Genomic DNA, 14,440 nt, shown 5'->3' with positions numbered 1-14,440 from the left:
ACAGGACCTCGCAATGCCAGCAATGCTGATGGGAAAGTCAGCGCAGTGTCGTGGGGACTGTACGTGCTTTGTTGGTTGTGCCGCTTCACTGGTTGTACTGTTGATGCTTCAGGTTATATTCACAGCTTAGTTGTGTCTGGCATAAGCATTAGCTATATTTTCCAGTTAACACCCTAAATGTTAGTTCCTCTACCTTACTAAAAATTAAACTAAAATTGTTTAAAACACAATTAAAACTTAATCACACACTCCACACACACAATTATAACTAAAATTATAGCAAACAAATTAAAAACTACATTTTAAGAGCAATCGTTGGCCTGAGCTTGCACACCACAAAGCATTCTGTGGTGACTGGGGACTGGCGAGTGTGTGTGCACATGTATGAGAGTGTTAAGCACATTAACAATAACTGCAACAACAAAGACATGGACTAGTTTCCCTGCAGTGGTCCTTCATTGAAAATAAGTCCCCTGGAATTGTTTTTGATATTTGACCCACCCCCTTGCCATGGGGTCCTCTTTGCTCCAGCAGTCCTGAGGGTGGACTTCGAGACTACATTTACTCAACAGTCCTAGTTACACATTCTCGTAAATCCACAGATTTGGTCAGTGTTTTGGTCAGTGCTCATGTAGAGACTCCCTGCTGTGTGGGCCCCTTCAGTGGAACAGTCCAACGTACCACACTGCCACTAGGGGGCTCAGTTTATTAAGGAGTCCACAGAATTCATGCTGGAAGACATTTGGCTATAACGGATGGTCTTCTCTGAAGGCTGGAAAAGCAAAATAAAAACTGATTTCAGGGTTGCAATGGGGCACACGTAATTGATCAGTATGACAAGTTGGTTCATTAAATGTATAAACTGCATGTGCACATTTAAGTATGTGTTTCTGTCAGAAGACCAAGGCTCATTTCTATCAACATCTTTTGAATGGCATTAGCATGGGCCCCATTTCTGGTTGTGGTTGTGATGTGGGCTCTCATACTTGTCTCTTGAAGATGCGATCCATCAGGCTGCGTCGTGGGGGCTTGGGGGCGGGGGCGAGGTTCCAAACCAGATCTGGGGGCCGGGAGCCGTCGGGCCCAAACACGTTCAGTTCCTTAAAGCACTCTGTCTCGATCATCTGTAAGAGAAACACCCTGTCACTGCTGATACAGGCACTGTGTATGTGTGTGTGTGTGAGAGAGAGAGAGTGAGGCAGGGAGGGAGGGATGAAGAGATACTCTTAAAACCACTTTATTTGAAACCAACAAATATAGAGTGGGATTAACATCAGGTCTAAAAATGTGGTAAAAAATAGAGCCATTGCAAGCAATGTGAACATGTCTATTAAATATACAGAATATTCCGTACCTCATTCTGCCAGGGAATGGAGATGCAGCCGGTGGAGAATTTGGCATAGAAATCACAGTCGGTTTGGTCCAGGTTGACACCCTTGACGGTGGAGAACTGCTCAATGTCCAGTACGTCTTTGCAGTAGACTGCTCTGGGCTGCAGGGGGGAAGGGGTATAGGCAGATCATGTGATGTACAGATGCAGCTAGTCATTATGCAAATTGATACATTTTTTTTAAATTCCCACCACCTCTCCCCTTTAGAGGACCCCTTTATTCCAGCATAACACATTAGTAGTGTTTACAGAAATACACCATTTTGTAACTGGTTATTATTTTCGTTTAACTTTAAGTAGTCATGTGCTATACTAAAGCCATCAGCAAGCATGGGTACAGCGTTAACGTCACAGTTATTATAGCAACTCTATTTATGCTTTATGAAAGACAGTATGTTCAGTAAAATCCTATTATCATGTGTGATATGAGGCAGGGCTGCTCAGTCCTGGTCCTGGCGAGTTGCAGGGCATGCAGGTTCTCATTCTAGCCTCAACAATCAACAACCAGTTCTGAAAGAAAGCAGCTCAGGTGAGTTAACTGTGTAATCAACTGCTTTAATTGATCAATGAAGTGCCGCATTACAGCAACATACTCTGTGGCCCTCAAGAACCAGGGTAGGTGAACATGGTTGTTAGCCATGATGTCACAACTTGAGGTCAACCCCCCTTGCTTAAATTCAAACAAAAATGTTTTGGAATTCTTTACACGAAAAAAGGGTGAACCCTTTTTTACATTCAGAAATTGCACCCACTATAGAAAATGCAAGTGACCGCTCACACTGTACTACAGGAGAAGAGGCACTGACTGGATGGGAAATATAGCTGTCAGTGACATACGTATTGGCCTGTGTCCCCCAAACATGTCTTTAGGAGCACAACATTGAGCAGTAATCCAGGGAACCCTAGCCAATTTAAACCTAGTATATCCCAGTGGGGTGAACCCAACTGTTTTCCACTGCTGATTAATATTACCATTGTGCTGTGGTAATGAAATATAATATAATCTATGCTTTCAAAAGATTTGTTAGATTTACACATAGATATTCAGTAGATGTTCTTATACGAAGTGGCTTACAGTTAAAATTATTTGTGAACATACATTTCTGTAAAGTGAGACTAATGTTCAGTGCAATAATACTGGCCAAACTATTTCCTCAGGTATAAACCCCATGCTGGTTGAGATTTGGCATTAATCAAAAGGTGACTTGGTATCAGAGGCCAGTGTTCTCTGGGGCAGATCTTGGTCAAACGCTATCGCTCAAAACACATCAGGACAGGGATACTGAAATCTGGCTCTCGAGGACAGTAGAACTGTTCCTTTCACTCTTCTCCTCTAAACAGGAATGATTTAAACCTGGGACCCCAGGTGAGTTAAATCTCTAGCCAATCAGTGGCATTAATAAATCAGTTAACTATTGGGTAAAAAGAAAACCAGCAGGACTACTGGCCTCGAGGGCCAGATTTGAGTATCCCTGCTTTAGGCATTAGTACTTCTCCAGTAGATGACTGACAAAAAAAATTATTAGAACAAAATGGTCTTTTCATGTTTTCTCATATTTAACCAGCAGATGTTTCAAACTTGCTGTTGAAGTATTTTGTTTGTGTATTTGGCCCAGGTCTGTTGCAGGGTGAGGCCCTGTTGGCCCCTTGGTGCAAGGCTTCTTACATCTGGCACAAATGATGGCTCCAGGATCCCTGCCTCCAGCCTCTTGAAGTTGATGCTTCTGAAGAAACTATGAGCCTTCAGTTGCAACACCCCATCGGATCCGCACCCCAACCTCTGCTCCGGATCTTTAGCTAACAGCTGGGGTTTACAGGAAAGAGAGACTTGGACTCAATGCATGAAAGGTAGATAACTTAAGGTAGATAAGATTTCAGTCATTCTTTCTACCACTCAGCCTCCCTCCCACCTCCACCTCCCAAATGATTGGATAGACCTCCAATAATTTTTTAAAATTGTAATTCAATCCAAAGGAACCTATATTGAGAAAAGTCATGTTGAAGATACTTTAAGTAAAAGTCATCTTGTTGTGTTATTGCAGGTATACATTATATATATATATATATAAATGCATAGCTATATAATAATAGTATGCACTGTATAGTATGTATATACTGTATGCACTATATAGAAATATTTGTGTGGGAGCTCACCATTCTGCAGATGGATTTACTGTCCTCGCTGAACTTATCATTGTACTCCTCCGTCTGCTCCCTCACCCTCTTCTCCACCTCCTCCCTCTTCACACGCTCGTGCTGCGCCCGGAAGGGCGAGCGGCCAGCCGTCATCTCATAGATCAGGCAGCCTAGCCCCCACCAGTCTGCGCTCATGCCGTACCTCTCGTTATTGATCACCTCCGGTGCTGTGGGCATCGATGATGTCACAGTCACACGCGCCCCCCCACTGCATTCATTATCACCTGCACTTATTATGTATGACATCACTGGTCATGTGTTCCTAAATAAATTCCTTCACAGGTGTATTTTTTTAGTTTATGTGGGGGGAAGGGGGGTTAGTGATATTACATCAACTTCTGAGGGAACATCGTTAAACCTTCGGATGCCAGCACCTTTTTTAAACCTTTCTGACTTAAGATCCCCACCCCAATACAAAACTTCCCAGTTATAGGTCCAGATCACACACCAAGAAAAATTCAAACAGAATACAATCAAATAAAATCACATCAGGGGTTACTACATACCCATATATCCTACAGTCCCCACGCGGCCTCGAACAGTGTCCCCCTTCCGCAATTTAACGGCCAGACCCAGGTCAGATATCCGGATGTGTCCTGCAAAGGTTTAAATATTAAACACTTCCATGCACAGGACCTCATGTGAACTGTCAACACTCTATATAGATTAAATTGTACACTCTATGGTACATGTCAAACTATTTAGTCATATTTCTGGGTTAGAAAAGGGGACTTCCTTTTTAAACTGGTTAGAGAGTCAGAGCAATGGACAGAGAGGCTAAGTTCTTATGACACAATTTTGTTTTTGTAAGCATATTGTAATTATTTCCTGGCATTAAGTTTAACTTGTATTTAAGCAAGGTTTTGAGGGTTTACATCTTTGTCGTTCATGGTAAGACAGTATGTACTGAAATCTTGAAAAACCCAGGCCTATTCATTTTCATAAACTTTTGTTACAACATCATGCACAGCATGGCTTTCTTTATATATACAGTATATACTGTACATAAATGAAAATCAATGCTCACACACAATATTACAATGAGTTCATATAAGGATCATCAGATTACATGAAAAAGTGGTCAGACAAGGAACCAATGAAATGACTTCTTCAACTTCCTTAAAAATACCATACACCTTACATTTCCTTTAATCTGATCTCGAAAAACTGGTTGAGCGCTCCCTTAAATTCAACGACTGACAACTGCAGCATTTTTTTTTTTCTTCCTGAAGAACTGCTCTGTGGGGAGGAGACACACTCACCGTTGTCATCTAAAAGAATATTTTCTGGTTTTAAATCCCTGAAAAACAGAGTGCAGGAGAAGGGTCAGAGCAGATTGGATTTCCCTGTGCAGTGTCAGCTGTATTGGATTAGAATGTCTCACATTTCTAGGGGGGATAAAAATGTGAATGGACCTCACAGATGAGGAAATTCACCTCACCTGCTGCCCCTGTCTCACCCCCTCCCTTCCCTTCATCATCCCCGAAAACCTCCATGGAGGGCCAATGTGTGTGCAGGTTATTTGCTTACCCCAGTCACCCTGGCCTAATTGGTTGTATATACTGGCTTATCCATAAAGCAGGCCTACAGTAAAATGTTTCATACAGGGACAAAAGAGCACTTTTCAGCTGTTATTCAGAAGTTTATCACAAAATAAAGCAAAAATGTGAATAAATAAATGATTGAGTTGATTTAATAATTAAGCAGAAGTTGGTATGAAATCCTGCAGCAGATATGCTCCTTCACGCCCACCCCAGCTTTATCTGACTCAACACAGGCAGCTTTTTATCTCCCTCATCCCCAAATTCCTCCCCCTACCAAACTTTCACAAGCATCATTAAGATGTACCTTCACTGTACTCTGGCTGCAGTGTAATACAATGAATGGGGAACTGAAATTATAGGTTTGATTTCCATATAGATCTTTGTTGGTCTGTCACTGAACAAAGTACTTAAACAAACAAAGTACTGGATTTTATCAAAAAAACAAATGTCAAAAATAAAGACGTTGCCCTTGCCTAGGGGCAATTTCGCCTTTAGTTGACAGGTAACACATTTGCCTAGGAAAACCTTTGCACGAGTAAGAGGCCCACCTCAGACACAAATCAACTCGTTCCTTACACTTGGGGGCAGAAAGGGGGGAGGGGGATTACAGCTCACCTGTAGACAATGGACTCCTTATGCAGGTGCTCAAGGCCACAGCAGATCTCTGCAGCGTAGAACAGTACCCTGTCCTTCTCGAACCCGGGCGTGCCCATGTTGTAGATGTGAAACTTGAGGTCCCCTCCATTCATGATGGTCACCACCAGACACAGGAGGTCTTTGGTTTGGTAAGCGTAGACCAAGCTGACCTGCAAGAACCGAAAGGAGCACGACCAGGGCACCCCACGTTAAGGCCAAAGCAGGGCCTTTACACCATTCCCTCCATACATTTTCACACCCAATTTCAATAACAAAAGTTAAAAGTTACTTTACAGTTAATGTCGTGTACTGTGAAACTGAGGTACTAACATCCAGGTTGTGCAGGTTTCCTGTCTCAATTAATTAAATAAATGAGTAAAATAATTTAATTGGTATTTTAAAACCTAAACTAACTAATATGTAAATGAGATCATAATTCCCTCTAGCACAATGCATCAGAGTATATTCTAAATATGATGTTAAATTGTGATAAATCATTCATTCAAATAGTGTCGCTTAGAAATAAACAGCATAAAGTAAAGTAAAATGCAATGAATCAGGTGTGCTTCATGGCTGCAGGCTTAAACTCACCACAAACCTGCTGTTGACCTTCTCCAGAATCTGCTTCTCATTGAGGGCCATCGCCTCCCCTTTTCTCTTTTTAATCCTCTTCTTCTCCAACTTCTTACAGGCATACATCTTCCCCGTGGCCCTCACCTGGCACGCCCACACCTGGACAAACAGTGAAGATAGGAGGGGGGGGCCTGACATGCTAAAGCAAGGAGCCAGTGACACACTTCACCTTCAAGAGGTTTCCAAACTAACTGACTGACACGCAAAGAAGAAAGAGAGCATCCCCAGTTCATTTCACACAGAGAATCCTGGGTAATATAATTATATGAAATACTTTAACTCTTTTAATCTCAAAAAATGAAATAATCTAGAGTACAGCCCAATTAAAATATAATTTCCGTTTCATATGATTGTACATTTTGGATATTATCATATATCATATATTACATTGAAAGCTTTCGAGGATCTCCAATGAGTGATTTCATATTTTATCAGTATCTAAAGAATTTGAAGAGGCTTTTTTTTTTAACTATTATTTTTAAACTAAATAAAATATTATGAGTTCGGCCACTTCTGATGAAAATCAAGAGGGGACTACAGTACCTCCCCAAACCCGCCCTTTCCGAGGATACGGTATTGGCGAAATGTGCCTTTCGTGACTGGCTGTCTGTAAAATGTAGGGGAAAAAAACACAAAATGATCAACCATTCCAAATAATATATTTTTAAAAGAACCCTGCAGGAATTGTATGACTGAACATTCCATAACCCTATACTTTTTCTATTATTCTACTGCCGCTAAACTTTAATATCAAATATATAGTCAAGTATTTATACTTTGTTTTACTTGTTTGTTTTACTTTGTTGTCAAAGACAAACACAAAATAGAAAAAGAATTATCTAACCTCTCGAGCATCTTCCACTGCAGAAAGCGGTCAAAGTACATGCTCTCCTGATAGGCTGAGAAGGGCTCCCCACTTAAGTGCTCATGAAGGGCCCTGTTAAAACAAGTGATTACATCAGAAGAAGAGGGGCTAAGCCTGTAGTTCCCAAAAATCTTAATCTCAAGGCCTCCTTAAATTTCCACCCACTGACTGATCACCCCGCATCTATAAAATGGATCATTTTGACACAGGCTACCATAGAGAGTCAATTTAACACAACAGTACAGGTAAACACACCATGTGTCAATATACAATAAGACAAATCTATCCAGTACAAAAAATAATAATAATAATAATTACAACAGTTAGAATATCGCCAAGGACTTCCAACCCAGACAGAGTTATTTCTACTGGACAGCCTGTGTGGTCTAAAAGCAAATTCTAACAAAGATAAACAAAGGCAAAATATTTCATCTTTTTTTTTTTCTATGGGAATCCTTCATGGAATCCAGGACAGCAAGGGACGGGGCACTTACTTTCGGCAGTCACTGAAGAGGTCCCTGCAGGGGCTGATCTCCAGGTTCTCTCCACACGTCTGACCGTAGCTATCAGCCACCTCAGGAACACACTCAGAGGACTATCCCCCCAACACACACACAGTGGAAACACACACACACACACACACACACACACAGTGGAAACACACACACACACACACACACACACAGTGGAAACACAAGCTCAGTCACAGTTCCCACAGTGTCCCACACAACTGAAACTTTAATGCCAGAATATTTCCAGAATAATGCCAGAATATTTCAGCGCAAATCACAAACTTGTCTACCTTTACATACTTCACTTATCTAGCATATGCTCCTATCACAAGATAAGAATCTTATCTATAGAAACTTACAGCACAATGCAAACAATAAGGCTAGATGAACACAAGCATACAGTAGATGAAAATAGTTGTAACACACTGTTGTGATCCTGTGTATGCTACAATAGTGTAGTACAGTTGTTCTGAAACTCTGAAAGTTCTGGGAGACCCCTGTATATGCTGCTTTTTGTTCCAACCACATTCACAATCCCAGAATTTCAACAAGCTGTTGATTTTTATTAATGACACTTTTCGCGTTCAGAGGGATTATTTGCCTCCTTAAGCTACATTTAGTCTGAAATAGCTATGTGCGTCATGAAGAATAAAATTCCCATATTCACATCGTGCTATATTGCAAAGGACTATATAAGGAGATGGACTTTTTATTACCTGATCAAATTAAAGAATCAATAGGCAATTAGGAAATTGGTGGAAGTGTGGACACCCGGTCACTAAAACTAACCATTTGGTAGATAATTCAAGACAAAAGCAAATGATAAGGAGCTAAACCTGCATTGTGTTAATAAGTTTACAGAAACAATTATAAAAGAAAATGTGTTCAGCAACATATGTAGGAGCCTATTGATTCACCTCAGTTTTTATTTTGATCAGTTTAAAAATTAATTTACCTCTTTTTATGTAATTCTTTGCAATACAGCACAATATGTGGGGACTTTTATTCTGCATGGCACGCATGACAAATTCAGTGGCACCCCAGGACCGAGTTTGAGAAGCACTGTTGTAGTGGACATTGTGTCACAAAGTGATATGCACAGAAATAACAGGCAATAACATGCTGGGGTACACACAGAACAGTGGCCCCCAGGATGGCCCTGCCATCAGACCCCTGCAACTCATTCAGAATGCTGCAGCTCGTCTGATCTTCAACCTCCCCAGACACTCCCACGTCACTCCCCTGCTAACTACCCTCCACTGGCTGCCTGTTATAGGTTGCATCAAATTTAAAACATTGGTCCTAGCATACCAGGCAGTCAAGGGATCAGCTCCAGCATACCTCCACAAGATCACATGTAGCAAACCCTACATATGCCAGCCAGACCCCTCCGTTCTGCTACCTCAGGACGCCTGGCACCTCCCCCTCTTCGCACCTGCGCTTCCCGAACACGTCTCCTGTCTGTTCTGGCCCCACGATGGTGGAATGACCTCTCCGTGGAGGTCAGAACAGCTGAGACACTGACCCACTTCAAGCGACGACTGAAGACTCACCTTCAGGCTGCACCTCTCCCCATCCCTCCCTACCTCCCTGTAATCTCTTAATTGACTGTAAGCTTAGGGTTGTAACTAGGTAGCTGTTTCGTAGGTGACTTAGTTAACGCACCTGTCTTAACCACTGCTTGTATTTTTGCATAGACTGCGTTGTTACTGTTCTCATTTGTGTTAGTGTTAATCAGTTTAACCTTCAGGGTCCAAGTTGAACTATGCGGTTATGGTTATACACTTTGTTGTACGTCACTCTGGATAAGAGCGTCTGCCAAATACCTGTAATGTAATGTAATGCTGTAGTGTGCACTGCTTGGTGGAGGTACCTGCTTGGTGAGAAACTGCTTGATTATTTCCTCACCGCAGTTTCTCCTCTTCTCATCTGGCATCACCTCGTAGTTTTCCTGAACAGGAACACAAGGGAGGGACACAATGATCTCACTTTGTAATGAAACATATACATGTAAACCAGTGAAGCCATACCCTACTACACTTTATTGTACCATAAGCAGTTTTGTTCTTAAAATATGACCTGAAAACCATTTCAGTCACCAGTTGTGAAAAGCTGTGACAACTTGTCTATAAATGGCACTAAGGTTGAAATGTTGATTAATTGACTGATTGATTGATTCGTAGAATAATTGATTGGACAATCAAATGGTTCATTGATTGATTGATCAATAAACAGATCCATTCCTTCATACACTTGCAATTGGCTTGTTTTTGGGAAGGCTTGTGTCCTGAAGCCTGCAGATTCATTTTCCAGGTGGAGCAGTGTTGTACTGTTCCCTGAACAGAAGTACGTAACCCATCACCATTTCTTTTACAAAATATTTTACGTTTTCTCCTAATTTGGAATGCCCAAAACTTTTTCTATTGTGTGTTTGTCTGCGCGTGGGTGTGTGTGTGTGTGTGTGTGTGTGTGTGTGCATGTGTTTTTTTTGCGTGTGTATGTACACGTGTGTGCGTACGTGTGTGTGTGCGCGCATGTGTTTGCGCGTGTGTCTGTACGTGTGTGTGTGTGTGTGTGCGCAGAGAGTACCATGGCATCCAGTAGATGAATGCAGCATGAAAACTCTGGTTTGGTCTCACAGAAGAGGCGGAAAAGCTCTCTTCCAATCGGCTGCTTCTCACAAAGGCTGAAGTAATCCCGCTCTGTAACATAGAAACACACACATACACAAACCCATACATAACACACACACACATACACACGAACCCATACATAGCACACACACAAACCCATACATAACACACACACACACACATATACACACAAACCCATAAATAACACACACACACAGACACGCACACACACACACACACAAACCCATACATGAATCAGTAAAAAGGCACAAGCAGGAATGGCACTACTGTAACTCACACATACAGTAGACACTAATAATAAGTTTAAATGCTGCTCTACATTGATTATGAGCAAATGTGAGGGATTGCCAATTGGGCAAGAGGATGTGCGAAAAACATAACTGTCTGGAAATAAGGAGAGGTTCAGAGGCAAACACACATGAATCACAGCTCACATGGTATGAGTGTCTGTTCATTCTTCAGTGAGAACTGAATTTTTCTATTCAAACTACTGGTACGTTATATTTTTATGTGTGAACATTGGTCTGGTTGTGTTCTGTACTGTGTAATTGTTTGGTGTATGTTAATGACTTATATCATATTGCTTTGACAACACAACTGAGCTTCCCTGAAGTGAACGAGAGAGAAAGCCATTTGGAGAAAAACACACACACACACACATACACTCACACACACACACACGCACACACACACACTCTCTCACCAATATTGTTCTTCAGCTCAATGCATTGTGAGATGTGAGGGAAACGTAGCATTTCTCTCCATTTCTTGCTCCTTCCTTTTCGTTTCCCTCCTTCACCTTTTGGGAAGAGAGGCAAGAGGAAGGATGAGATGTAACTTTTTTTCTTTGAGGAGGGCAGTTTAGGTGATAAACCCATGATAATATACATTAGTATCAAGAGTAAATCAAATCAAATTAATATTATTTGTTCAGAAATTTTTTTTACTGAAAACTGTCACAAAGGTACTTTACAGAGTAGCAGGAAAAGAGCAAAAAACCATGTCTAAATCCCCAAATAACAAGAACATGACGTTAAAAAAACTCCATAGCTTTTATGCATATATTTATGTATGTATGTATGTATGTATGTGTGCGTGTGACTGTGTGTCTGGGTGTACATGCGTGTCTGGGTATGTGTGACTGTGTGTGACAGTGTGTGTGTGTGCGTGTGTGAATGTGGGATTGAGAATGGGTTCTCAGGCTGCATTAGACCCCCCCCCACCCCCCTTCCTCCACTCCAGTCACCAGGCCAAGCAGTGGGATGAGAGGCTGAGACAGAGGTGATATATATGCACTGTTCATTTGTCCCATAAACCAATGATCTAGGAACACAGATCTCACAGTGTGGTGGGGTGGGATGTGAGGGGTGAACTGCTATTACAGATGTGTTACTCTTGGCCATCTCCCAGTCCTCAACGTGTGGGGGAAGAGGGGTTGTTTGAGAGTCCAGGCCAAAGAAAAGGATCATTAATCACTTGGACCCATGCAGAACAACCAAAAAGAAGACGCAATTTTAAAAGGCTCCTTCCTGATCTCTCGGGTCCTTTGACTTTATTTGTAGACATGGGCACTATGTAGCACTGTTTGCTGCAGGGCAGAGTGGACATACAGTAAGAAGCCATGGGGAATGCTAACCTAAAACATGCAAGAGAAACTTTTTTTTGTGTGAAATAGATAATTCCAGGCCTGTGATATCATACCTCCCTGTTATGCTGACAATTGGTATCATGTCTCTCTCACCTTTTCTTAGGTGATTGATCCTAACACAGCAGCTTCAATTCTTTTGTATGCATTTTCTAAGCAGACACTGTTACCCAGGGCGATTTACAGAGGCTACATTTTTACATATCACACATTTTTTATACTGTTGACCACATGCTGAAGTAATTCAAGTAAAGCACGTTGCTCAAGGGTATGGCCCCACCTGAAAGTTGAACCTCTGAGTTAGAAGAGCAGTTCACCAAGTGCTATACTTGTGCTGCAAAACTACACATATATACAAATCTATATTTGGAAATACACGACAGATAATCAATGCTGCCGATGGACCTGGGCAGTGGTCATCAAATCATCTTGGAGACAACTGAACAATTTAGCAGACCCAACCCATCCACCAGCCTGTCTACAGTTGACGGACATCTATGAAGAAATACGAGTCAGAGCAGCCTTGGAACAGACCATTAAATTGTGACAGCTTCTGACCCGCCCATTCACGCCCATCCCAAACTCATCCTACCCACCCAGTTCGATCTGTCACAGCCAATCAGAGGTCTTGTTTACAAACGTATCCAGTTCAGCAGACAAACCAGATTTCTGCACATGAGGTTCTGTGTATACACTCGATTTTTCCGCATGTATCCAGTTCCATGCATTTAGACTTGAGATCATATTTCTCCTAGCAGTTTCACTAGCTGTTGTTCCAACTGACCTGATGACTTGCAGCAGGGTGTCTGGTGACTGTTGCATGCTCACGGAATGCCGCGTGTTAAAAGAACACAGGGAGCAGGGGAAGCTGGACACTGCAGTTTTTACATTAGGATCCGATACTGGTGGAATCCAGACCGGATCTACCACCGGATGCAACTCAAATCGGATTTGGAAAAATATAATATTTTTATATAATATAATCACTCTCTTGTGTCGAGACTACAGTCAGTGGTCAAGTGTGAGACGTCCCGGACATGTAAAGAACTGGGATACACGTTGCATAGAAAGGCAAATGGGGCCAGAATGACATGCTTACTTCTCCTTTAAGAGGGATGCTGATATTTTTGTTGGGACAGCCATACATACAATCACCACACACAAAAAAGCCCTGACTATCTGATGTTCAGCTGAGCTCAGTAGAAGCACTACAACAAGGACAAAGAATCTCTTATATATGTTCTTGCAGCCTGTTAGAGGCATTTCATTTGAATAATCACTGACATCTTGTTTTATTAAGAATGATTTTCACCTGCCATACATCAAAGCACAGAAAAGGAGACAAAAAGGTCCTCTTGTTCTGCAGCAATAAGACATCCAAAAAAGGAGCAAGCAACACACAAGAAAACACCAGGTCCAAAAGGGTGAAACCCCACAGTCCTCGCCAAACAGGACAGAAGAGCCAGATTAAAATATTGTGGCATAATGCGGTGCATAAATAATACTATTACATAACATTTTGAGCAGCCACACATTAGGAGATATGGAAGGCCAAATCTGTCCTTCGCCATGACCCATTAGCAATAACATCCAGTTATTTCTGTGCGACCCTTTCCAAGAACCAAGACACAAACTGAAAAGGACCCCAGCAACCTAACTGTATTGAGCGTTTACAATCAGCCTTCTGCAGTAGCTTTACAATGCTCTTACTGTGAATAATTCTCTTGAAATCAGTGTGTAAAACACATGAGTCCTTCACAATATGCTCCACACAGTTATATGTTTTTTTTTTCCATCTTTATACTTAATTCCTCCAGAATGGTCAGACATTGTATTAATTTCATTAATTTAAATAGTATTTTTTATGTAAATATGCTTTTGCATCTGTGAGAACCAAGTGTCAAGAATACATACTTTCTAAGTTGGTGTGAATTTCAATGGGAAATACATCATAATCAGCAAGTTTTTTGATAGGAGTATCGCACAGCCCAGCACAACCTCCTGCATGTCCCACCAGTGGGTCCCACCCAACAGTTTTGGAACTTTTGACCTCAAGAATCCCTTCTATTTGGCAACCGAATCAAATCCAACCAAAATAATACTTTAAAATGAATTCTGCATGGACTTACATAAACTAATGCATTAATTATGTGAGCAAATCATGAATTGATATATTTTAATGACAGGTCTAGATGGGGTGCATACCCTGTTCACATCATTTTATACAATGTTTTTCCTTACAAAGGTAATGAGGGCAATATGTATGACCTAATCAATTGTATGACTTTATATAATTGTTACGGTAATATACAGTAACATATATTGGGTTCTCTTTTTAATTATTCCATTAATTAGTTGCTATTTT

The 14,440-nt window shown here is 41.3% G+C and overlaps 1 protein-coding gene across 2 annotated transcripts in view; it reads right to left on the bottom strand.

Moving 5' to 3' along the window:
• LOC135239173 (G protein-coupled receptor kinase 5-like) overlaps positions 1–14,440 on the bottom strand; it is a 31,568-nt gene that overhangs the window by 1,827 nt on the left and 15,301 nt on the right. Inside the window, exons 2-16 of one of the 2 annotated variants that reach the window (XM_064307662.1) lie at positions 11,134–11,229; positions 10,366–10,478; positions 9,650–9,727; positions 7,759–7,859; positions 7,244–7,336; positions 6,943–7,006; positions 6,358–6,498; positions 5,746–5,936; positions 4,849–4,886; positions 4,093–4,182; positions 3,545–3,753; positions 3,057–3,194; positions 1,355–1,492; positions 987–1,124; positions 682–772 (exon numbers count right to left, since the gene is read on the bottom strand). In XM_064307662.1, the coding sequence (XP_064163732.1) occupies positions 701–772; positions 987–1,124; positions 1,355–1,492; positions 3,057–3,194; positions 3,545–3,753; positions 4,093–4,182; positions 4,849–4,886; positions 5,746–5,936; positions 6,358–6,498; positions 6,943–7,006; positions 7,244–7,336; positions 7,759–7,859; positions 9,650–9,727; positions 10,366–10,478; positions 11,134–11,229 (1,700 nt within the window). In that variant the 3' untranslated portion in view covers positions 682–700. Of the gene's footprint in view, positions 1–142; positions 773–986; positions 1,125–1,354; positions 1,493–3,056; positions 3,195–3,544; positions 3,754–4,092; positions 4,183–4,848; positions 4,887–5,745; positions 5,937–6,357; positions 6,499–6,942; positions 7,007–7,243; positions 7,337–7,758; positions 7,860–9,649; positions 9,728–10,365; positions 10,479–11,133; positions 11,230–14,440 lie in introns of those variants that run through there. The other variant, XM_064307661.1, reaches the window with a different exon arrangement.

This window comes from Anguilla rostrata, chromosome 14, assembly GCF_018555375.3.
Source record: "Anguilla rostrata isolate EN2019 chromosome 14, ASM1855537v3, whole genome shotgun sequence".
In the NCBI taxonomy this organism is placed as follows: domain Eukaryota; kingdom Metazoa; phylum Chordata; class Actinopteri; order Anguilliformes; family Anguillidae; genus Anguilla; species Anguilla rostrata.
The sequence above is the reverse complement of the archived record's forward strand: the minus strand, read 5'-3'. Positions and strand labels throughout refer to the sequence as shown.